Here is a 25439-nt window from a genome sequence, read left to right as displayed (position 1 = left end):
AAGCTCTCAGTGTATGACCCATGCTGAATGTCCCTTCTATCTTCACCCTGACTTTCTTCTTCAATCATTGGACAGCATTCTTTATTCATTCAGTTAATATTCAGGGAACAGGTACCATGCTGGGTGCCAGAGTTGGTCTGGGGTGGGGGAATCAAGGGTGAACCAGCCACGGTGCGTGTCCTCAGGGAGCTAAATACAGCAGTGGTTCTCCGCCCTCACTGCTTATTAAAATCACCCAAGGAGCTCTTAAAAATCCAGGTGCCTTCACCTAGTGGGTGTTTCATCCCAGATCAATTAAATTAGAATCGCTGGGGCAGTACCTAGGTGTAAACCACTTTATAAAGCTCCCCAGTGAGAAACACTGGCCTGGTGGGAGAGAATGCTGGTGGGGCGGTTTCAAAACAATGTGGTAAGTGTGAAGATGCGGGTGACCCCAGGGTGCAGTGGGAGGGTCACTTGGGTTGGAGATAAAAAAGGGGAAGTATCTGCAAAGGCTGTCTCAAAGTTTTATTTGAAGGAAAACTAAAAGGAAGGTAAAAGGTAAAAACATGGTTTAAATATGGATCCACATGTGATTTCAGAACGAGTCTTGGAGAACATCAGGAGATTTGCTTTCTCCTACAATGCATGTAATTCATCCTCCCTGTATCCATCTTAACTCTCAGTGGCAGTGGACAGCAGAGGGCCAGCAGAGGCCACCCCCCGGTGATGGCATGCCCTTTGATCCCATGTTCCTCCATTGGGAACGCCTATGGAGGCTTTGTCTTAAGGACTGCCTGGGTACCCACAGCTCCCACTTCTCGCCTGTTTTTAAGAGGAAGCAGCTCAGGGATAGAACCCACACCCTTCACTGGTCTTCAGTGGACATCCTATCAACAACAAATTTTCTTCCCAAGAATTTTGATCTTTCTTTCCAGTCTTTAAGAGATTTTTTTTTTAAGAAGGGGATGTTTATATAATAAATAATTCCTTATTCATGAGTCTCTCCACTTTTGATTCAGAAGGTCAGGTGGCGAGATTTAATGTGAAATATTAGCCGTCTTTGCCAATTGCTGTACCCCGTTACTATGCTGTAAGCCAGAAATAGAAGCGACCTGTTTTCAATGACAGATCAAAATTTAGTGCTATGTTGATGGTCCAGAATGAAGATTTTTTGACACAGTGAATGAAATACATACCAGTGCATTTCTGGTTATGATTTAGCTGACCAACTAGTTCAGTTATAATTATATTATTTTTACTCCTGGAGATCATTACTCTGAATGAAAAATGCTTCAGTGTCCAGACTATTAAGATGTGGATGGTGAACATTATTTAAAAGAAAATTATTATTTTTTTCTCTCTGGACTGTTAAACAGCTTTATGAGCATGTGGAGGCCAGAATATGGTTGTTAGCATTTAAAACTAAATGAAAACATGGAAACTTTTTTTGGTTTAAAAAATTCAACTGTCCGTTATTGTGTGCTGCCTCTGTGACCCATCTCTTCTTGTCCCTTAAGCCCCTTATAATGTAATGAGGGGACACGTCTGGTAAATATACAGTCGACATAAATCTGAGGACATGCATATTATAAAAGGGCATTGAAGAGAAGGGCTGTGGGGAACAGGCTGGAGGGGGTTTGTTTACCATTTTTTATGAGGGACAATGCTCTTTGGGATTGAAATATCTTTTAATAGTAAGTGTGGGTTTGATCTGATCTCTGGATCACTACGTTGTTTTTCATGGGCTAATATTTCCCTGGGCTCTGATTACCAAGGTGTTAGAAGAACTTAAAATGTCCTCTCACCCACAGGTTTAAAAGGGACAGAGATGATGTAAACATCCACCAAGCCAAATAGCGTTCTCATTATGACACCTCCCTGCCTTTCACATAAGAAAACAGAGGCTGATGGTGGTTGTGTTTCGAAATCCTTGAGTGACTGGACGTTTTAAAGAGACCAAGTACGAGATGCATGCTGTCACCTCTTTATCACACCTTTTGATGCAATAAAATGATTAAATAATTCTGTTGGGCAATGCGTTTTAGAACCCAAAAGTTTAAACCTAGACTTCGTGAGGAGTCATTGGACTAAATCTGAAATGTCAACTTTCAAGAGACAATGATCAAATAGATTTAACGTATATTTATGGAGAGGAGAAATCTTAGCTGGTTATCTTTTTGCTCTTCTCTCGGGATGCTTTAAGTCTGCAGGCCTCTTGTCTCTGTTGCCTTGATTAATGAATATTTTGCCCACTAAAATCGGCCATTAATTATTTCCTTGGGTTGCAGCAATAATTACATCTTTCAAGTAAAATCTAATTAGCATAATAAGCAGAAAACACCCTGCCAGGTGATGTGGGATTGTGGGGAGCTAGACGGCCGGTTCACCGTGTGGGAAGAGCAGTGGTTGTCTCGAGCTTGCTCCCAGCACGTCCATTTAGAGAAAATGACCCAGAATGGGAATTTAGATGAAGCAGCTCTATAGACACGTTGTTAGAAAATACTACCTCGTGGCAAATAATTGTGATGTCCTTAATTAAGAATCCTGTTACTTTTCATTCATTTATTGATCCATTCAGTAAGCACAGTTACTTGCCAGCCTGTGTGCTCAGTGCTGGGGACACAGAGAAACGGGGTCCGTTTGGAGAAGCTGAGTCTTTTGGGCACATAAACACTTCAAAGTGTAATTTATCCTTTTAATAGTCGTGTGTACTAAGATGAAGTCTGTCCAGTAGGTTCCTGGAATGCTTTGGAGGTGGGGCGCCCTTTGTAGTGGACTTCAGAGGATGAATGTGAGGGTGGCTACAGAGACATGGGGAGGAGGTATTCCGAGTAGGGGAAAGAGCTATGTTACAAAGCTTATCAGCAGAACACGTCTTTCTTCTTTCACCCTCTAATTTCCTACTGCTACTTCCTTTTGGCCGAACCCTGCCAGAGATTCTGGGTAAACCAGCACGGGGCACAGCACAGGGCAGAGAAGGGCAGTCAGTGGGTCTGGAGAGGCAAACAGGATAATCAGAGCAAAAGGCGTGGCATGTGAACAAGGTGTGTGCAGAGGACGGGAAAAGTTAGGAGTTGCTGGAATGTGGGGAGCATGACGAGAACTAAGGAAGATGAGTTTGGACCTAAGTTGTAAATGATCTTCTATATTTTACCTAAGCTTTTTATCACATAAGCAATAAAGAGCCATGTGTGGGCATGAGCTTAACGCAGGATATTATTGATTTGTAATTTAGCAAGATTCACATTTTCTAAAATCACCATTTGGGATTCCTGGGTGGATCATAAAATCAATTTAATCAGTTGTCCCACCATTTCAAAAAAATGAAATAATATTATCAGAGTGCATTGCATATAGTGAAGTTTAGTAGTGTTTTGTGAAACTTTGTATATTTCTGTGGGGGAGGTATACTGGTTACGATTTAAAATATGTATCACATTTTTTTAAATTTAAATAAATTGAATAAAAATTTAAAAAAATAAAAATATATCATTCTATGGGTGCAGTGAAAATGTGGAGAAAACACGGGTTGATCATTGGCTCAAGTGTGGCGGTGGACTGGAGGGAGGAGAGAATGACGGGCAGCGGGGCTGGAGATGCACAAGAACCAGCATCCATATATTGCTCATTCCTTTTTAAAGCCGTGACTTTTTAAAATATCTTTATGATATTGAATCCATGTCTAGAGTATTAAACCTCATCTCAAGTAAGCCAAGAAAATCCATCAGAGTCTCTGCCTTCCATTTTCTGAAGTTCAGCTGATAGTAATGTTTACCAAGTCCCAAAAGGCTCCTGAACCTCTCTGAGGAATCCCATGTCTTGCCATTGCTTTGATAGTGTCTGTTTTACTTAAGCATTATGGAGAGTTTTGCATTTGGTTTGAAGTGTGATAAAATCGTTTAAATATGTCTTGGTTTAGAAATTGAAAGGCTTTCCTTTTATCTACAAAGCAAGTTAATTGATCACACTGTTTCTAGTTAGTCGGAACGACTTTTAATAAACTCGGCTGAACACTAGCCAAACAGTGTTCTATCTCCTCTGGAAAGACATGTGGCTCTCTGGAAGAGCAGTTGGAGAACTTTCTGATGAAAGTCTTTACTCTTCCAGGAGAAAAGTAACGCAGGTGCATATGCATGCTCTCTCTCAGCTCCAGCGAGGGCACAAGAAAATGAAATCCACGTTCTTCATAGAAATAACTCAAGTCACTATTTTTGTGTATACTTAAGTCTTCTCTTCCGCACACAGTATTCGCCAGAGACTAACAAGTAAATACCTGGCTGCTTTGGGTTATTCCTGTGGGAGAAAGAATAACTCCAAGGCCACCTTAGGTTGGCAGCCGAAGGTAGGGCTCTCGTGTTTACACTGGAATAGCTCAATTAAAATGTGTGATTCTGCTAAGGGAGGTGGTACATGACCATTATCTCCATTTCACAGGTAAGGAAACTGACTTGCTAAAAGCTGTAATTTAGAAATAGAACCAGGACTAGAATCTGCATCTTCTGGTTCCAAATCTGGTCTTCCTTAAGATCAGTCACCACAGGAGAAACTGAATATGAGAGGCAGCTATAGTATGTTTAAGCCTGTCTCATGGGTTCTGGTTTTCATCAAAGTTTGTCCACGTGTTTCATCCCAGTGCTTCCAAAGCATTCCAGTGCTTCTATCCATGAAGCATTTTTTTAGTGAGGAAAAAACAAGAAAAGGCCACTTGGCAGTTTAATTTGAGAACGTTGATATTGAATATTGTGATAGGACTAGGTTGCGTTCAGGGTCAAATACTGTGTACTTGGAAGTCATGCCTGGATCTGAGGCCTCCGCTCCCGGTTGTGAACTGGATCTTTTCTGAGCCTTATATTTTCTTTTGGGAGAGGGTTGGGGGAGAGAGCTCCCCTGCAGGCTTTTCACGAGGACTGCATATAGAAAGCCGCTCATTCCGTGTTGACTCATAGTACACTGGAACTCCATAATGGTAATGATATCTTTATTATCAGTTATTATTGCTACTTAAGAACAATTGATTGTTCACAAATGTAGTCCCACAATGCAAACACTAAATGCTTGATCTGACTACCTGAAATAATAATAGTAATAGCTACGATTTGTCAAGTGTTTACCATGTACCGACCTCTGCGCTGTCTATGGCTTAGCTCTCTTAATCCTCATAATTACCTCATGTGTAGGGACTCTGAATCACTGTCTTCCATATCAGAAAACTGAGACTTAGGCTGAGAAACTTGCTTAAGTCACAGAGTAAGTAGCAGACTGTGCCCGTAACTACTATATAATATTGCCTGTCTGAAGAAATTAAAACCTCTTAAAAAAAAAAAAAGAAAGCAACAGAAAGTCCAGAGTTGTTTCCCAGAAGTCCTTCCACAGAAGCCAAGAATGTCAAGAGCCATCTGCCAGGTGCCAGGGCCTGCCCAGACGCTCAGATTCACACCATCAGTGAGATGGATCTAGTACAGCCCAGCATGTGCCCCCTACTCGTTAACAATTAGAATGAACGTACTATTCACACAGAATAGGGAGAAATAAATCCGAACAACTGCATAACCCCCGTGGCCCATGAGCCTGCCCACGCGTTCTTGGCTGCTGTCTGGACATGAGACGGCTTGAGTGATTCCATAGCCAGCCAGGCAGAGCTCCACAGATCAGACCTTGACCCCAGTAAGCTGTAACCCATGAGCACGCTTATGTTTGATGACTCTTGGGCAGAACAATCTGGTCACTCTATAGCCAGATGTTCAGCTATTTCTTTCTGTGCCTTTTTTCTTTCCTTTTAAAGCAGTAATTTGGCTTCCCTGCGAGATGAGACGTAATGAGGGTGATTCCTTTTGCCAAATCCTTGACTTAACTAGTTTCCAGAATACAAAACTAATTCGTTTGGTTATGACCTGATTTGTAGCAGAGGTGAATAATAGCAGCACAGGAAAACCACACTGGTTTGGGCCAATCTGAATTACAGACGTTTCTGAGCCATAGAATATTTCAACTGATGCTGTCTTATTAATTTTAGGAACACACTGTGACAATCAATGACCGAAAAAAAAAATGCATTCCTAGTCAGAAGTCTTATCAGGACACCCTTATGAATAGATGAAAATTGCTCACAATTCAAGAATTGTTGGTATTTGGTTGTTTGTGATTTTGTTTTAAAAATACATGATGATGCTGACTTGTCTACATAATTATTAAGCTTAACACTTTCTGTGTACAAAGTAAAAGAGGTGGGGAGACTGGAGTCCCAAGTGAAGTCTGAATTTAAAGGTTTTACTGGATTTTGGATTGATTTATAAAACCTTTCAGTCTGTTTCAGTAATTAATTTCCAGTTTCACAATTGCATTCTTAGTTTGGAAAAAACATGCAAACTGTTTGATTAAATTTCTTTCCCGACCAGTTCTCTAACCCTTTTCGGATTTCTAAGGCTTCTCAGTCTGTATTGGTGCTTGTCAACCCCAGTTATCTATTAGAATCTTTGGAGATGAGTCCTGGGCATCAGAATTGGTTTTTGTTGTTGTTGGTGGTGGTTTTTGTTGTTTTTTTCTGGGAAAGATTTGCTCTGAGCTTTCGTCTGTAGTCAATCTTCCTCTCTCTTTTTTTCCCCCTCTTCAAAGCCCCAATACATAGTTGTATATTTTTAGTTATGAGTCCTTCTAGTTCTTCTATGTGAGCCGCCACCACAGCATGGCTACTGACAGACGAGTGGTGCGGTTCCACGCCCAGGAACCAAGTCTGGGCCACTGAAGTGGAGCATGCTGAACTAAACCACTAGGGCATCAGGACTGGCTCCAGAATTTTTTTTTTTTTTTTAAAGATTGGCACCTGGGCTAACAACTGTTGCCAATCTTCCCTTTTTTTTCTTTTTTTTTTTTAAGGATTGGCACCTGGGCTAACAACTGTTGCCAATCTTTTTTTTTTTTTTCTGCTTTATTTCCCAAACCCCCCGGGTACATAGTTGTATATCTTAGTTGTAGGTCCTTCTGGTTGTGGGATGTGGGACGCTGCCTCAACATGGCCTGACGAGTGGTGCCATGTCCGCCCCCAGGATCCGAACCGTGGGCCGCCGCAGTGGAGCACATGAACTTAACCACTCGGCCACGGAGCCGGCCCCTCCAGAATTTTTTTAAAGAAACGCAGGTAATACTAACATGCAGTTCTGGTTGAGAACCATCAGTCTCTACATACCTGGTGGTACAGAAATGGCCGAAACCAAATGAGACAAACTGGCTTATAGGACCCATAGGCATCACGTCTTAGGACTCCAGCACAGGGGTTTCTTCTCAGCCTAGAAAGACCTGTTCCAACTGGCTCATCTCTGTGTTTATCCCTGCCAATTCTTTAAAGTCCTTCCTAGTAAGTTAAATCAAAAAACATATGCAAACAATGAGTGATTCCTACACTTTAGCAGAAGAGCAGATATTTTTTACACTGGATCTTTTTTTTACCGATCAATATAAGTCAAATCCTCTAGAGTGTGGTCTACTTGAGAATTGAGGCCGTTTGGGGGACAGAGAGGGGCCTTCAGTGCCTAGCACCCAATACTTGACATATATATTTGACCTTCTGCAAATATCAATTATTGGTGATTATTTTAATCTTGATATTGTGTTCTCCTAATTAGGGCTTACTTCCTTATCAACTTTTTTTCCTCTAGAGTCTAGGCTTGTCCTAAATTTATATTTTGGTCAATGGAGAAAGAAGGAAATTTCTTTAGATGCAGATGGGAGTGATGTCACAGTGCATGTAGGTTTCCAGTGAATGCAATTCATGATGTCAGAGCTGCCCTTTAAAGAGAAAAAAAAAATTTGGCTAGTAGGGGTGGGATAGGTTATAGGAGAAAAAAAAAGGAGGAACAAATGGGAACAGATCTGCATTAATAAATATTCAGACTGAGTCCCACTCTTATGTCAGTGTTTGTAGGTGGTGTTATTACATGTAGTATTGGGTGATGGAAGTTGTGCACCCTCTCATTTTTCACTTTAATTGCTTGCCTGAAAAGATCCTGACAGCTTCAAAGGTTACTGCCGGTTGCATTTTTCATAACTCAGAAGTAATATGCATGTGCAATTTGCTTCATTATTGCCCACTAATAACCAATTCTGGAGAAAGTCCTAAAGCCACCAAAGGAGCCATAATTTGACATGATGGTTTCCTCCTCCTCTTTCTCCCTTCTTTAACTGTTCCAGTTTAAGAGTGAACCGCAGATGCTGTGGTGATACGGGTGTTATTTTACTCTGATTTTCTTCCTATGAGCTTAGTATGATAAATTCTTAAAGAGATTTTTTAAAAATCCAGAAAAACAAGGCAAGACATAAAATATTTCATGTTTCACATTAGAACTTCAGGTCCTACAAAATAAAATAGCATTCCAGTTGTTTTGTGTTTCAGTTCAGGTTTGGTTTGGCTGTGTATAACTGGAAAAGCTTGAGATAGCAATGGCTTATGTGGAAGAGTTTTATTTCTCTCACTTTCAAGAAGTTTGGAGATGGTCAGTCCAAAAGCGATGGGGGACTTCACAGGATCAGGGATCCAAACTCCTATTGTGTTTCTCTACCATGTATGACTTCTACTCCCAAGATTATCTCATACCTAAAGTAGATGCAGGAGCTCCAGTCATTCTTCCAGCCAGCAGGAGGGAAACATACCACAAAGAAAAGCACATGATTTTAAGGGGGTTCTCAGAAACCTTTTATCCTATTGGTCAGGACTTAGTCACATGGCTGTACCTGGCTCACAGAATGCTGGGAAATGTAGTCTTTATACCAGACAGCCATGTTCCTATGCATTATGGAGGAAGAAGGGAAAAATGACTATTGGATGGCAGCCAGGATTCTCTGCCATGTTATGTGAATGAGGAGGTCTTAGATTTTCTATGCATCATTATGCCACTAACTATAAAATGGAGATAATCCACAACAGTGCAGAGTTTAATTTCAAAAAACTTTATGGGCTTAAGAACTGAGTAGTAGCGACACCTAACACATTGCTTATTTAATCCTCATTTCAGCCCACGGCAAAAGTACTATCCTTATCAACATTTTACACGTGAAAAAAACTGAGGCTTAAAGAGGTTATACAGCTGGTGTTAAACTCAGGCCATTTGATTTGTGTGGAGTTGCATTATAATCCTGAGCAACACCAAGAAGTGGGAGCAAGAGTTCCAATGAGATGGTAATTACAGTAGTGAGCCTTGGAGACTCAGGTATCAGATCCCTTAAAATACTAAATACTGAGTTTTTACTATATATGGAGATTTAGTTCAAGGCTCATGTAAAATTTTCTTTCAGGGTCAGTTTTGACTCTGTTCTATTTTTAACCCAATCTTTTACACGCACTCCCTTTGTGAAATTTGCCAATTATGCGGTTTCAAGTGTAGTACTACCTCTGGCTTTTCTTTATCCTTGCTGGAATTCTACTAGGCGTAGTAGATCCTCAGTCAATACTTCCTGATTCATTGGCTGAGTTATATGATAACCAAGTTTTTAGTCAAAGTAGTTGGGTTTTTACTATATATCACTGTTTTGTTTTGAGGGACGTGCTCTGGTTCAAGTGCCTGCTGGAATGCGTGGCCTCACGATGGGATTCCACAGCATTTCAGTTCCTATCTGTATCATGAGTCCTTTATCTCTCCTTTCTCTGAGGCCCAGACTTCTTGGTTCTGCGAAATGTCTCACCACACATCAGAAGCAGACCCCCTTTTCTTGTCTGTCAAACCCTTTTACTTTCTAGTTACTTCCTTACTTTTGGTAATGAAGCACTCAGATCTTTACCATAACAAAACTCTTGTATTTCCATTTCTACTTTGACCAAATCTTATGTCTCTATCCCAGTTTCTCCCCCATTCTCCACACCACCAGTTCTTTTTCTGAAACATAGACCCTATCAGTGGTTCCCCATTGCCTGCAGGATGAAGTCTTACTCTTAGAGAGCATTTCAGGCCTCCCAGGATGTGGGCCCAATGTAAGTTTTGAGACTCTTGCAGAGTTTCAGCCACACTGGACTTCTTGCCAGTCCCTACTGATTTCTGCTCATCTGTTCAAACCATTTTCTACTCTGTGTCACCTTTTCTATCTGGAAATTTAGTTCGAGGCTCATGTAAAAGTTCTTTCAGGGAGTTTCCATGATTCTCACAAAGAACCGTGTTTTGTTTCTACAGAAATTGGTGTATTCTTCTATATTGGCACACGTCACAGTCTGTCTTGGAGTCTTATTAACTGTGAATTGTGTTCGTCTTTCTTGCTCAGTTGTCAATCTACTGACTTAGGAGTTCCCCTGAGCAGCCAGCACATGACAGGAATTCAGTCTGTCTTTCTTGAAATGAATTCAGTTTCTGTGTCTCCAACAAGAAAGTCAGAGCTCTGATCTAGGTCCAAACAACTTCTTGTGTCGTTTTTCCTTTGTAGCCTCCTAACCAGCCTTCCGGCCTCTTGATTTAGACCACAGAAAATAACAGAAATGATCATCTAGAGTCAACCTAGGAGCAGTAGTTCCGTTTCTCATAATATTCATGTAGCTCTCGCCATTGGCACTAATGACATTTTAGGACAGAAAATTCTTTGTTTGGGGTAGGGGACTGTCCTGTGTTTGCATTATAAGAGGTTAGCAGATTCCCGGCCTCTACCAACTGGATGCCGGTAGCACCCTCTCCTTGGTTGTCTCAAGACATTGCCAAACATCCCCTGGTGGGGCAAAATTGCCCACAGTTCAGAACCACTGTTCTAAAGTATAAATATTCTTTAACTAAAGAACATTGGCTCTTCAGCCCTATGACCTTTCCAAAGTACTAACAGACTTCTTACCTGTGCCTTCTGCCGCAAACGTAATGCCATTCTTAGATTCCTTGCCCACACCTATGAATGACGCCCTCTGCCTCACTCCCTTCCTTCAAAACCCATCTCCATTCCTCTTCATCAATAAAGCCTTCCCAGATTAGCCCAATCTGCCCCCTTTCCCATTATTCTGAATGTTATATCATTTTGTAGCTCTCCGAACATCTGTGCTTGATAGTACATATTTTTCATGTAAGTATCTATACATACTGGGACATTCATTTATGTATGGGTCTATTTTCCTCTCCTATCTGACTCTCCTGGTGGAAGTGTCTGAGCTGTATGCTTATCTTTGTGTCTTTTGTGTTTTGCTTGTCCAGGGCATTCGTTTATTTGTTCAGTACATCGTAATGAGCACTGATTATTTGCAGAGCAGTAGGCTTAGGATTTGTGGCCTCTAAGATGTAGTACATAGGCCTGTGTCTTAGAGGATGGGTAGGATTTCTTTGGGCAAACAATTTTAGGTAGAACCAGTGGAAGGTCTCCTTTGCTTAAACAGGTTGTTTCCCTTCTGACCTTAAAGGGAGGAATTCAAGAGCCTCATTTTCCCTGCCTGCTCTTTTGGCACTTAGCCTTGCCCACCAGCAGCTGTCTTCTTTTCCAGATGACTGCTTGTAGGCTCTTCCCATGGGAAGGGGTGACACAGAAGCTCCTTCATGGTCTTTGTATTGCATGCTACGTGGATCCATCATCAGGTTCATTTCTGATGAAAAGCAGACGTGTGTATTTGTGTGCACACGTGCACATGCACGTCAGAGTAAATGCAACCAAGTTTTGGCCTTACTCCTGTTTGAAAGGATTTTATTGTTGTGTAATCCCAGCACCCTAGTCTCCAGGGGTGCTGTGTACAGATGTACAGGTTGTATACTTCACAAGCACACCTGGCAGCCACGATGGTCTCTGGCAGGCTCTCTTGTGACAGATAACAACAAGGTGAGAGCTAAGGTAGATAAATAACACCCTGTCACCACTGGAGGGTATGGACTCAGTGTTATTTACATAGATAGAGGGCTACACATCTTATACTTAGGGAAAAATAGCTACCACTCTCAATCAAAGTCATCAATGACCCTAGGAGTTTGATGGGTTGGAAGAGTTAGAAAGCATCCTAGTCAGAACTGTCTATTTCTAATAATGTTAACCCTCTGGCCATGCCATAAACCGGGGAGGCTGCACCATGTTGTGTTTGTTTATAAATCAGCCTCCTAGAGTGTTGTCCAAATGGTTCTTGGTTGAATAATGTTTATTCATTCACTTGTGGAGGAAAACTCAGGCTACAAATGTGAACATGAATGCTTTTTTTAATAGACGGAATTATTGTGCTGCACGGTGTCCCCAACTTTTAGATATTTAACTCATAAAGTTTACAGCAACACTTAACTGCATCTGGATTTCACATTGAATTTGGGAAGGCAAGAATCTCACTGTAATTTGCACTGACTGCCCTGTAATGGAAATTATGGCTTGGGAAAAGTTTCAAATGACGTGTCTATAAACTAAGGAAAAGTTGATCCATTCAAAGGCTGGTTATGTGCAATTGTAGGATTTTTTTTTTTTGGAAAAGGCCATTGCCAACAAGAAATATTTATTTCAGCAGCTGAAGTAAACTAGCCGTGAATTAAAAGTTGGTCTCTGTAAATTGTTGGTTCATCAAATTCAGTCCTAAAAGTGGAGTGAAAGTTGCAACAGAGCTCTGCTAGGCTTTTAAGAAAGCCATAAAGATTGTATGGAGTCCAGTATTACAAGTGGATGGTAGCAATTAGCTGACTTCAGAGGATGAGCAGCCTTTTTAATGGTCAGAATGCTGACCTAATGGGACTCAGGATGCAGGGCTTCTGGTCCTAGCCCTGCCATTAACTGGTGTGTGTAAGTAGGCATATCTCTTCACCTCTCAAGCCTTAATTTGTCTGCTTCTTTGCTCCAGAATCCCTATGTCCCTCCCCCACCGTTTGTTTGTTTTGGTATTTCCCATTCATGTTCAAGACTTTCCCTCAAATGTCTAATGATCATTCCTTGACTGTACTTGGCTCATATTTAAGACCAAGGCAATAAAAAGCTGATGGGAGGCTCTGGATGGAGGCATGGCTGGGGCTTGTCGACCATGGACTTAACTGTATGGAGATCATTTAATTAGGGAATTGCCAGATGTCGGCATCTGGCAGTCTCTTCTCTACGCCCACTTAACTTAATCAGAGAGGAATCCTCCTGACTGGCTGCCAGTGTTCTCAGGAGCAGTGGAGTAGACATATTTCCACTTTAATGCCCCTGTTTTCAGCACTGCACTCTCCCCTCTCTCCCTCTCCCTCTGCTATGCTTGGTCTCCTGGTTCAGTGTCTTTGGAATAATCAACCTTTTAAACAATTCTCCTGTTTTCAGCCCTGAACCTTCCCTTTTACCATACCTGGCCCCTCCAAATCCACGGCCTCCCGGACTTCTGCAGCGGGTTCGCCTCCTGGCTCACGGGTCTCCTTTGCTGCAGGCACTTGAGGTTGTAGCTTCCTCTACGCTCTAGGTCACATTCCATTCCTGCATGGATTGTCTACCTTCCAAAACACTGGTTGAAATCACTTGTCTGCTGATGTCTCCCTTTCCTTTCTTCTATCCTTGGTGAGTTTTTTTATTCCTTTATTTATCCGTTAGTGGAGCCTTGGATGGTGACGGAAACAAATGCCCTCGATCAATCTGTCATGTTTGACCAAGAGTCTTCCATTCTTTCATCATAAAATTAATGAATTAGTGTACCTACTCAATAAATATTGTGTGCCGTCTATGTGCCAGACACTGAACTGAGTGCTGGAGAGATGAAAGAAGCCGAGATGGTTCTTCGCTTCTGAGAAGTGTGGGAAGGGGAAAGGATGTACCCAGATCACGCCTCCGTGGTGACATAAGTACAGGGATAGTGCTAGCAATGAAATGGTGCAGAGAAAGGTGGAGGGATGTGACGAGCTCGGTGAGGGATGCTGTGCAAGGCTATGCTGAATGAACTAGAACTCTGTGGCTCTATGAGTTCAACTGTTGGGGAAGACTGAGAACAGATTGCACTCGTTAACTATTACTGAGCAAGTCCAAAGAAAAGTGGTGTATCCAGCCCAGATCTTCAAAATCACTCGTCTCTCTGGGTGGGCCTTTGCCTCTCCAGGGTCTTCCAGTGCTGCACATCGCCCCCTGCCTTCCCACCCACATCCGGCCAGCCTCCCACTGTTGCCATACAGAGTTAGAAAAGAGCCTGGCGTTCGGAGGATGCAGAATTTGAAGAAGGCCTTCTCAGGGGAGCATGATACCACATCTTCCCTCACTGCTGCCTCCCAGCCCACAAATAGCTCATTGCTGTTAGAGGCCTCATTAGTTTTGTTGAGCGGTAATACGGTTGGTTGCTGACTTTTAAAATTATAAGTGGTTCCAAGTAGTACATAAAAGCCCAGCAGTGTAGACCAGCTAAAGCATAGCCAAAGCCCACAAGCTCATTAATTAGCCTCAGTTAACCCAGCAAACAGCCTTGATCGAGTTTTCCTTAGGTTTGAAGATAGCACTGCAAAAGGCTCAATGTACATCACAAATCCAGACACTTGGTTGCCATCGGTTCCCAACTCCAGAAACAGCAGAGCTGATGAACAGGGGCCTTACTGATTGACCGCGGTGGTCTGTGCTGTTTGTCTTGCTGTGGTCATGTTGCAATTTCAGTTCCCTCTGAGACGGGTATAAATGCTGTCCTTTCCTTATTTCTGCTGTCTGTCTTGCTTTCCTCCTCGCCGCTTGAGAAGTGATGGAAACTAGTGCTGTGACACTGAGCCCTTTGCCATTTCATTGAATCTATGAAACCATGAGCCTCTAGGACCCTATGAGCGACAGAAAGGTCCACTTTGTGCCTGTGTCTCGTGCTTACTGTAGAGCTGAGCGTTCAAGCTCTTACCCCGAGATAGGAATGAGAGGAGAGACGCATTGCTGTCTACTGCAGAGGATGCTGTGTTTTAGAAACTTTGAAGTAAGCTGATTGTTTTTTATTGCTTGGGTATTTTTAAATACGTTTTAACATTTAAATTCTCTTAGCCTTCAGTCAACTCGGAATCTGTGAGCGTGCAAGGGGTGGGATGAGGCAGAAAGCAATAAACTCTCAGTGCTGTTTTTGGCTATCTCCTGCCCTGCTGAAAAAGTTTGGGTTTATCTTCCTGTTACTTCTTAGTGATATTAAAGTGGTAGAGTGTTGTTGTATGTGGCTGTCTTCAACCACATTATAGAAATGCTTGCTTTCTTGCCAAGTTGTTGCCGGCTTAAGGAGCATCATGTGGCTATGAAAAATTCAAATGTTTCTATTCCACAGACCACTTACTGAGGAGGATTATATCTCTGGGCAATGGTAGCCAGTGTTCCAGTTTCATGTTTTTACTGGCGCCGTAAACAAACAAGCCAGAGAAATATCTGGGAGATTGTGTGCTATAACCATCGCAATTCAGATCACTTTTCTTATTGTAACAACTTATCATATGCAAGAAATTTCTCAATGGTGTGGCACATAGTATAAGGAAGTACTTTTTATTGAATTCCGTAATATCCAGTGGATAGTGTTCCTCTCTCCAGTTCATTCTGATAATGGTCATTGTGTCTTCATGAGTATGTCATTGTCCTGCTGTGAAATCCTAGTCTCTTGTCTCTCTAATCCTTTCCTGTAGAGTTTTTAGCATCAGACAGTTACTTTTGTGTCAGAGGGGGAGAAATAATGAAGGCAGCTATTATACTTTTACTGAACGTGAAGTGCTCAGCGGAGTAATTAAATCCATAAAATGGTGAGTCATGATCACCACGCACCAGTCAGCCAGGAAGCAAGTGACGGAGCTGATGTTTATTTGTGACCAGCAGCTAATGCTATTCCTCCAGCAGCACTTACGCAGGCCTCTCCTGATTTGTGGGCGCCAAGTGCCTAATTTCATTTTAAGAACTCGAAGCTTTAGTGGATGTTCTGAAGGTTGCTCAAGGAAACATTTAATGTGAAAAAAATTTTTTAGGCCTGGTAGATGTCTGTCTGGAAGTTCTGCTTTCTTATTGGTTACCAGCGTCTGCATTCTAGAAAAACAGGAGAATCCTGCCTGAGGTGCTTCTAGGTGGTTTTCTGTCATCGTGAGGGTAGCATTTGGAAGCTTCTATTTGAGGGTATGTGAGCATAAGTCTAGCATAGGTAATGGAAGGAGGTAAAGCAAAGTAAGAAGAGAAAATTTCAAAACCTTGCTTTGCAAATGCTGAACGTTCTTGAATGTTTGTGAAACAAGGTTACAAGATGCCATTTGTGTGACTGTCAGTGGCCAATACCATTTATTTGAGCATCAGAGAACTGTAGAATTTTATACAAGGTACTTTCTTCCCCTTCCCCAAAGTACTAGAGCATGAAGAAGGAAAGAATAATGCAAATGTGTATGTGTGTGTGTGTGTGTAAACGCACTAATAAAAGAAAAAAATTCAAGTTAGTTTAGAGAGGTAGTATTTAAAATATTTAGAAATTATATAATTTGGAAACAAAGAAAGGCTTTGGAAAATGGTTTGTGGGAATACTGTTAGACTGAGCGTCAGTTACAGGAGTAAAGGCAAAAGTGGAAGATATAAAAATGTTTATTGGCCTCTTAACTCTTTTCCCTTTATGCTCACATTTTAGAATCAGAATGGTGCTCTTTTGTTCCAAAATAATGCACCTCATATAATCATGCTCCAGATGTCTCTATGAAGGAACGAGCTGTGGTGAATCAAGTTAAGGCCCCCGTCTCAAAAACTAAGCCCCTTGATCATCAGTCCCCAAACTGGGGTGAAACTGTTTTGTGGGCACTTAAGAAATTTTCCACAAAGACATTTGCAATCATTGCCTTGTTCTTTCTCATCTTCCTCCTTTCTTTTCATTTTCCCAGTTTTTGTCTCCAATCTCTTGTTTCTTACCTTGTTAACCACCAAAAAGACCTTGCAGGATTGGCATGTCAGTCACCATTTGCACACGTGGCCTGCCCGGCATTCCAATGGCCCTTATTTTGGACAAACCACCTTTCGCTGGTGAGCATTGTTCTGCTGATTCCTCTCCAGCGAGCACCGGTGAAGGGCACAAAGCCTTCCTCTCAGAAACAGGGATACACTCGGGGTTACAGCAAACTTAGATGAGTGTGACTAAGGGTTGTGTTTGAAAGCCAAGTTTCCCTTGAAGGGTGGTTTCAGTGCATTTAAAGAACTGCCCGTTGGATCTGTAGGCAAGTGATGTACCAGCAGCCTCGGTTGCATCTGTATTCATTGTAGGAGAGAGAGGAAATGCTGAGTTTATGATCTGTTCTCACTTGCACTGCCAAAACCTTGAGACCCGACTGGATGGAGCCATTCAGAGAATCTTTGTCTCTTGTTTCAGAACTTGGCTTTCCAGGAGCTGCAATGGCAAAGACCCAGGAAGCTGGATTTCTGAATAGTGTGTCCCTGAAATTCTTGGCGTAGGAGAAACAATAAAGTGAACATGAGATTCTTAACTTTAACACCAAGAATAAAATTGCCACTACTGTCCAGTTCTAGTCTGGGAGTGGAAAGCATTGTAAATTGATTTTGGGGCTATCATTTTTGCCACCCATGCTCCATGCCACTGTGTCTGCGCCCCCCACCCCCATCACCTGTTAATGTACTTTGGAGTAAGTGTGTGTCTCTTACATCTGCCACGTGCAATAAACACTTCCTGTACAAAGGTGCTTGGAACAACATCTGTCATTACATCAAAGGAGGTGTTATTGCCAAGTGCAGCTGGAAGAGTTCTAATAATGAGATGGCTTTAAATGAGGTTATAATGAAATCTGTGTGAAATGTCTGCGCCTTTTTCTAAGAAAACAAAAATGGGCTGTTTCCTCCCTTTATAGTCTTATTAAATAAACATTGTTTTGCATATGTTTAGCACAATCGTTTCTGTACATGAGAAGCTTGAGAATACCTCTCTAGTCGTGAAAACTGCCCCTTTTTTGTGGGCTGTGTTGGAGAAAGCGCCAGTACGGAAGGTTGCTATGGTGTGGAAGTCTCTCTCTTACAGGGGAAAACCCTCGGATGAATGTGGCGTTTGTGGATTCTGAACCAGTGTGAGAATTTCTGATTAAGAGCCTAGAAAAGTTATAACAAACTCATTCTACGATTAGAAAGGAGAAGAGCTGCTTTCTAGAATATGAATCCAAACCCAGAAAAGTGTTCAGTGAACAAGAACAATAACTCAGTAGATTTTCAAATTGCTGGAGCTTTCCAAAGGCAAGTAATTTGTTCCAGCATTGAAGTGAGCATAATTAACAGAGACTTTCTTTCTTAGGCCGATTAACCACCCAAAACCATGCCAACATTGTAACTGTAAGCAGTGAAAACCAATATTTATGAGGGGGATTGTGCAGGAGTTTGTGTGACAGATGGACGTTTTATCACCGTTGATGTTTGGAATTCCCTTGAAAAGTAATGCAATATCTTGTTATTTATGAATGAATGAACAAATGATTGTGTTCTACTGAATTTTCTTTGAAAAGAGCTATACTAAATTAATCTTTTTCTCTGTCTAGCCTCTGTTACTTTATGTTAGGTATCCTCGTATATTCTGATGCAAAGGCTAAAAAATCGTAATTGTGTTTTTATTACAGATACAGATCCACGTGTTTTAGAAAAACAAGAATTACAGCAGCCAACCTATGTTGCCCTCAGTTACATTAATAGGTAAGCCATTTTCAGAGTTTATAGCAACTTTATATCTACCACATGTTTATTTTTTAAATGTATCTGTTTAATAGAGTAGAAAAAAGTGTTTTCAGTCTTAAAATATTTATAGGAGATTATTTAAAATCAACCTCTCTGTGGAGTTTTCTTGTTTCTATGTTGGGGAGATGTAGCGTTGTAGTTCTCGGGGCACATGGCTGAAAACACGACTGATTTATAAGCTCATTCTGAAAGTATTTTGTATGCAGAGTTAGAGTATGCTCTTTCGACTTCATAGGGCAGTTTGGGAGATTAATGGATTTATGTTTGAGTGAAACTTTTAAACCCTGGGGTGAAGAGGTACTTCGTGAATTGAGAACATTGTTGGAATATCAGAATATACCAGGATATAACAAATTGAAATAATTTAATATCAGAAAGTTATTTAGTAGCAGCTGATCTTTTGGTAAAAAACATTCTAAGCAACGTGCCTTATCCGTTTAGAGTAACGTGAGTTTTTACTGAAACCAAACGCGTGAGTACGACTTTAGAGAACAGTTAGGACTTGATATATCGGGTCCAAGAGAGGACTTAGTATTTCAGCCAACTCAAATAATTAAGGAGACAGTGATTTTTGGAGAGAACCTGAAATCAGCTTACATTAAGAAAACACATACCGCCAAAGAGAAAAAAGCAAAGCAAAAGCAAACCTAGTTTTTAATGAGAATGAAAAGCTCTCTGCTCGTAATTCAGCGTGTGAATTTCTATTGACTGTCCCTTTTGTATGTACGGCAAAGAGTGTTTCCAGCTTCTTGGTACCAGAGCTGAGGTTCAGGGTCTGAAGTGGAAAGCTGGGAATGAATTATCTGTACCGTTTCATTTCAATGCCTGTTTAGAAAACTTAAATCTTGCCTACAGAGAGCTTTGAATTGGAGTTGCCTGTGCAGTTTCAAGTTCTTTATGAAGCATGTTTTAAAAAGGACTCATTAACATAAGTATCTATTTGCATGTCTCCTTTGGACTTCCTACTTATCAGTCTTCCCTAGAAATGAGATAAAATATATACAGCTTTTCATGACCCGTAACTTTTGACATGTTTTAAGTGGAACACCTTCAAATCACATCAGATGCAAGGAAAGATATATGTGCTCACCTGGCCGCCTCACAAAAGCTGTGTTCCAGTGATTAGCATAGCTTTTGAAAAATCTTTAATTATACATTATATATATTTATTTAATTATACATGTGAATATAATATATGTTAATTAACCTACTAATACTGGGAAATAGGATGAATAGGCTTAGAGACTAATTGTGGTATTGAATAGGACTTTTTAATAGTGTGGCCACTGTGTCTTGGGTAAAATATGTCACCTATGTATGTACAAATCCGTGTAATACTGAGCCTTATTCTAATAAGAGTCTGTGAGATTTTCACGGTCGTTCTTCCTGTTTCTATCGTCAGCCTCCTTGGCAGCAGGGATCTGCTAATTACACAGGTGTTATACTCACTGAAGAACTAAATTTTCTGCCAGGTGTGATTTGGGACTACAGAAGAAATCAAAGAATAGTGACAAGGGCCACACAAAAAAACCACCAGAAAACTTGGATCAAGTGTGATAGCTGAGCATGAACGATGGGATGGGATTTACCCGAATCGTGGAGAGTCAGGGCATAATCAGTGGGTGTGAAATCTCTTGGATGAGCCTTCTGGGAGCAAATGAGTCATTCTTAAAAATAACCTTTTATTATCACAGCCGTATACAGGCATAATAGACAATTAGAAAATGTAATCAAACAAAAATTTTTTTTTTACCTTAGAACATCATGTTTCCACCACCCAGGTAGCACTACTGGTAACACTTTAAGACATATTTTTCAGATCATTTTTTAAAAATATATATATGACTTTTAACTTTGTTTTGCAACCTGTTCTTTAGTCACTGATGACCACTTTTCTGTTTCAGTACATGTGAATCTAATCTAATACCCGGGTCATATTCAGATTTCCCCAGGTGAACAAACACGTCCTTTATAGCTGTTTGTCTGATCCAGTGTCCAATCCAGAACGTCACACTGTCCCTGGATGTTTTGCCCCTTAAATTTCTTTGAAGCTGGCACAGTCCCTTTTATTGACAGTGACTTGAAAGAGGGCCAGTTGTCTCAGAATGCTCCCACCTTCTGGGTTTTCTTTTGGTTGTCTCCTCAACATGTCGTCCAACAGGTTCAAGTCCCAGCTGATAGAGAAGTAGACACATGCAGGGGATCGATCAGTTTACTAGTGATCTTGAGGTGAAGAGAAGGTCTGTGTATGGAAGGTTGCCCAGGTTCTAACACCCCTTCTCACTCAGGATCCGTGTGTGGACAGTGCCACATTCATAGCATAGTACGTAACACCCGGTGGACGCTCTGGATATTTGTTTGCAGGTGGTAAACACCTAGTAAATGACACAGAGGGCCGAACAATGGACAGCTGCAAGGAGGAAGCCAGGCCTGGCCATAGGGCAAGATATGCTAAAAGGAGTCTTAGGGGCTTTGATACAGAAGGGAAGCATGCTGAAATTCACATGAAGCCAGTAGGGACTCAAGAAGAGAGTAATAAAGGGTAGGTTATGTGAAAGAAAGCTTGACAGCAATATCCTGAATGCAGCAGAAAAGTGTACTATTAAAAAAATAAAGTTGAACAAATGAAAGAGGTTTTTTTTTTTCTTAAATCTCAGAGGGAAATAAACTCTAATTTTGCTGAGCAGTGAAGACAGGAAAAGAATGAATATTTCTCTGCTCAGATATCTGTTTATACAACTCAAATGTACATTTGGGCCTCTCAAAATTGAGGGGAAACTTTCTTTGGCAATAACATTGACTGAAATCAACAGAGTTAGGGTCCTTAAAATGGAGCTAGCTTTTTGGATTATAAAAAGAAAAGAATTGAGCAGAAATTAGAGCATTTATTTATAACTATCTAAATTGCTCTAGTCTTTTGAACATAATGTATGTTGAATGTACCTTTAATTCATTTAAAAGCAGTCTGTTACAACACTTGAGCAAATTTTAAAATACAGATGGTTTAATGAGAATGAAGAACACTGAATGAACTAGTGAGGGTTGGGGGAATAGTTCTGGGTAAAAAAGATGGATATGAATTTTAAGGATAGGAAGTTCTATTAATTTTGTGATGTGTGGAACAATGACAAGTTCATGTAATGGGAAACTTAATTGCTTCGTCTGTATAATATTTATATACTTGGGGGAAAAAAGAAGTATAAAGGGCAGGAAGAAAAGCTAGAAGATTTTGAATGAAAGACAATATAGAAGAAATAATACTCGAAAAAGCAAACATAACTTTTTCTGCCTTGAGCTCTATGCTAAGCAGTTTTTACTTTGTTTATTTTGTTTAATCTTCACGATAACCATAGGAAGGAGGTGCTATGATGATCTCCATTTTACAGGCGCAGAGATTGAGACTCAGGAGTTAAGTAACTCGTGCTGGGTCCCCAGGTGGTACGCAGTGGAGTATTGGGTTCAAACCTGCATAGTTAGGCTACCGAGTCTGTGTTCCTAATCACGTACAGCCCGACTTGTTGAGGTATCAGAGAGTAAAGTACTAGTTTAGAAGAGTAACAGGAGAATTTGGAAGACTATCTAATATTGGAAAAATAGCATAGGACAGCTGGGCAGAGGGGACATAAAGAGACATAAAAATGAGAGTCATTACCATGCTGTAGAGAATTGGAGGGTAGCAGCCTAATAAGATGAGACAGTGGGAAACAGCAGAAGCTAAAATGCTGTGAGAGAGGTGACCAGTAACTCCTAATGATATATTGCTGCCAGGAAATTGGGCTGAGTGTGCAGGCACATCCTAGAGGAGCAGGCCTCCGCTATAGTGGGGAAGGACCCCTTAGCATCTTAGAGCAGGAGGAGAGCAGGAAGGAGCACAGTGAGCACGCAGGAACTATCCTCCACCACGTCTCACCAGTGGGCAGGTGATGGATAGATGAGCTACAGGGTGAACTCAGGTGAGTCTCCATAAAAAGGTGGATGAGAAGCACTGGCTTGCCTCTGGGTGTTTCCTTCAGGTTATTGTGATATAGTTCTGGAAGCCACCTTGAAGGTGACAAGATAGTTTATTCGTAACTTGTGACTCCCTAGAAATGGGTAACTGAGATAACTTAAAGACATGATAATGTACGTGGCCATGGCTGTTAACTATACTATTTTCTCTACCATATGTTTTTGTTAAAATAATGTAAATTGCAGTTTCCAAATTCACTTTAATTTTTAAAAGATGTATGTCATTTTGGTGTAAGCTGTAAAGGAATATCAGGCCTAGGCACAAATTGGTAGCTTCATGCACTCAATCTGTGTCATTGACTACCTAATAAAAATTTAATATTCTCTTATACCTATACTACAGCTCTACGCGAGTTCTCTTCGTAAGACTCTGGACTGCTTGCACGGTAGTAGTTAGGTTTCACCTCCTCTAAAAGTGGATTTTTATTTAGCTTAATGTTTGCTATTGAAGTTAAACCACAAATTCTAAAGTGAGTTTCATAGAACAGTAATATCAAAGACTACCAGTTTCACACACACATGCATGCACGCAAGCAACTCATCTAGTCACAGAAGGGTTCTGTGGTCAATTACATTTGGGAAATCGTGAGTTAACTAAAATGGGTTTCTCTCCCATAGGATTTATCAGATCCTCTCCTACACTGATATGCATTTTAAGTCTCCAAGAGGGATGGTATAGTTCTCATATGTACCTGATCCCAGAGCACTTTTTCTTGAAGCACCTGACAGGACTAGTTCTGCATATACCAGTTGGAGGTTGCTAGAATTGTATGGCTTCCACCTATATCCTGAACTTCCCCCAAGGAACCTTGAAGCCTTGTATTCAGGATAGCTTTCTATTCTTTTTCTGATTCAAAATGCAGAACACTCCCTTTTTTGTCATGGTCAACTGGGAAAAAGGGGGACAAAACTGTGCCCTCAAGTGCTAACTCAGTCAACGTCTACTCTTCTGCCTCTGTTAATAGGGATCCATTTACTTCTCACAACCTGCCCAGACACCTACCTGGCTTCTGTTAAAAATAAAGCTTTTACTATTTTGCTTAGAAACTATCACTCTTTATTCTTTGGTTTGTGTAATAGGGATCCATTTACTTCTCACAACCTGCCCAGACACCTACCTGGCTTCTGTTAAAAATAAAGCTTTTACTTTTTTTGCTTAGAAACTATCACTCTGTATTCTTTGGTTTGTGTCCTGTCTGCTGTTCATGAGCTATGAGAGCAGGTTGGCAAGTCTCAGCCTCTGTTTCTTCATCTCTAATAATATCTTTTTTATTGTGAGTATTAAATCAATTAGTATGTATAAAGCACATGTAACAGGGCCTGTGACATAGTGTTATTATATAAGTAATAGGTCTTTTTATTATTCCTTGTATTCTGCTCATGCTAAGTTGCCCTTTTCTCTATCAAGTCAATAATTAGAGGAACAACCGCAGAGGAAGCATGGCTTTGGAGCAGGGCCGGAAGAATTCCCACTAGCAAATAATCTCCTTGAGGGCAGGGACATTTTCTGTCTCCCACAACTGTGTCCCAGCCCCCAGAACAGTGTCTGGCACACAGTAGACTCTCAGTAAATATTTATTGAATGAGTGTGAATTTGTGTATGAGTGAATGAGAGAGTGAATAATGAATGATTCTAGGAATGCTCGGGACACTTCTGTGAGAAACCAGGAGTCCCTACTACCTGTGTGCATTTCATGTGATGAAAATGGAATGTTGGTTCACTTTTATTCAGCATTCATATGGAATGCAGCATAAAAATATACTAAATGAGGGCCCCCACTAGTTCTCCCACCATAAACCTCTGGACAAATGTATGAGAGAATGGTTTTTGGTCTCCCAATAGGCAGTACCAGACTGTGACCCTGAGAGAAACAGAACTGAGGTGATTCGGGCTCACTCTCTGAGGACAGTGTCCTTGCTGCAGTGGAGTGAGCTAGAGCCCAAGCACAGCACAGCAGTTCCACTGACCTAAGCAGAGATAGGTCAGAGTTGGGGCAACTAAAGCTGCTGGAATCTGTAGCACGGGGTGACTAGAGATGAGGGATCTGTGCAGAAAGGGGCCACAAAGGCTGTATGAGGGTCCTTCATAAGTCTGTGGCTGAGGGTGAGCTGCACATGTTCAGGGTAAGACTGTGATCTTCCCAAAGAACAGCAGCTCCACTGATGAGGATGGAACAGTGAGAGCAGAGGTCAAGCAGTGCTGTTAGGCATTGCATTCCAGCCCCGCCAGCATGGAAACGACAACTTGTTAACACCCTAATCTTCCAACTGTGATACCAGAAAGACTTCAAGTTAGAAATAAGGTCTTTGTCCTAGAGTGTGGCCTGCTCTGGAGATACTCTAACAAGACCTAAAACCAAGCCTCCATAAGATCTTCAGAGGGGACAGAGTTTGGAGGTGAGTCCTGACAAGTTAGAAGCTCTTGGGAAACACTTTAGACTTTCCACAGATTCACCCTAATAAAATGAAAATCTAGGCCTACACAAGTACAACATGATCATCCTGCAATTGAACTGCCTGCTAAAACAAAAATCAGAAGTCTTCATAGGAATGAGTCGTATCACAATGTCTAATATACGATAAAAAATTACTAGACATGAAAGACACAGGAAAATCTTACCCTCAGACAAGAAACAAAAAAACAGTCAACAGACACCTTCCCTGAGATGGCCAAGATGTTAAGATTTAGGAAACAAAGACTTGAAAGCAGTCATTATAAATGTGTTCAAGAACTTATAGGAAAAATATACTAAATAAGAGGTTGTTTTGAATGAAAATAAAATCAGTCTGGATGCCCTTTTTTAAATCCTTCTCCCTGAATTTCAACTGCTTAATGAAAGCTTTCTTCCTCTTTCCCACTTTTATTCCTATTCCAAAACCTCACATAATTC

General features: G+C 41.0%; 1 protein-coding gene across 2 annotated transcripts in view; it reads left to right on the top strand.

The window, feature by feature from the left end:
• Positions 1 to 25439, top strand: part of JAZF1 (JAZF zinc finger 1) — a 321045-nt gene that overhangs the window by 161348 nt on the left and 134258 nt on the right. The window contains exons 1-2 of one of the 2 annotated variants that reach the window (XM_070511163.1): positions 18178 to 18243; positions 18426 to 18498. In XM_070511163.1, coding sequence (XP_070367264.1) covers positions 18201 to 18243; positions 18426 to 18498 — 116 coding nt within the window. In that variant the 5' untranslated portion in view covers positions 18178 to 18200. Of the gene's footprint in view, positions 1 to 18177; positions 18244 to 18425; positions 18499 to 25439 lie in introns of those variants that run through there. The other variant, XM_044765506.2, reaches the window with a different exon arrangement.

Source organism: Equus asinus, chromosome 1, assembly GCF_041296235.1.
Source record: "Equus asinus isolate D_3611 breed Donkey chromosome 1, EquAss-T2T_v2, whole genome shotgun sequence".
Classification (NCBI taxonomy): domain Eukaryota; kingdom Metazoa; phylum Chordata; class Mammalia; order Perissodactyla; family Equidae; genus Equus; species Equus asinus.
Note: the sequence above shows the minus strand (reverse complement) of the source record. Positions and strands in the feature narration are given on the sequence as shown.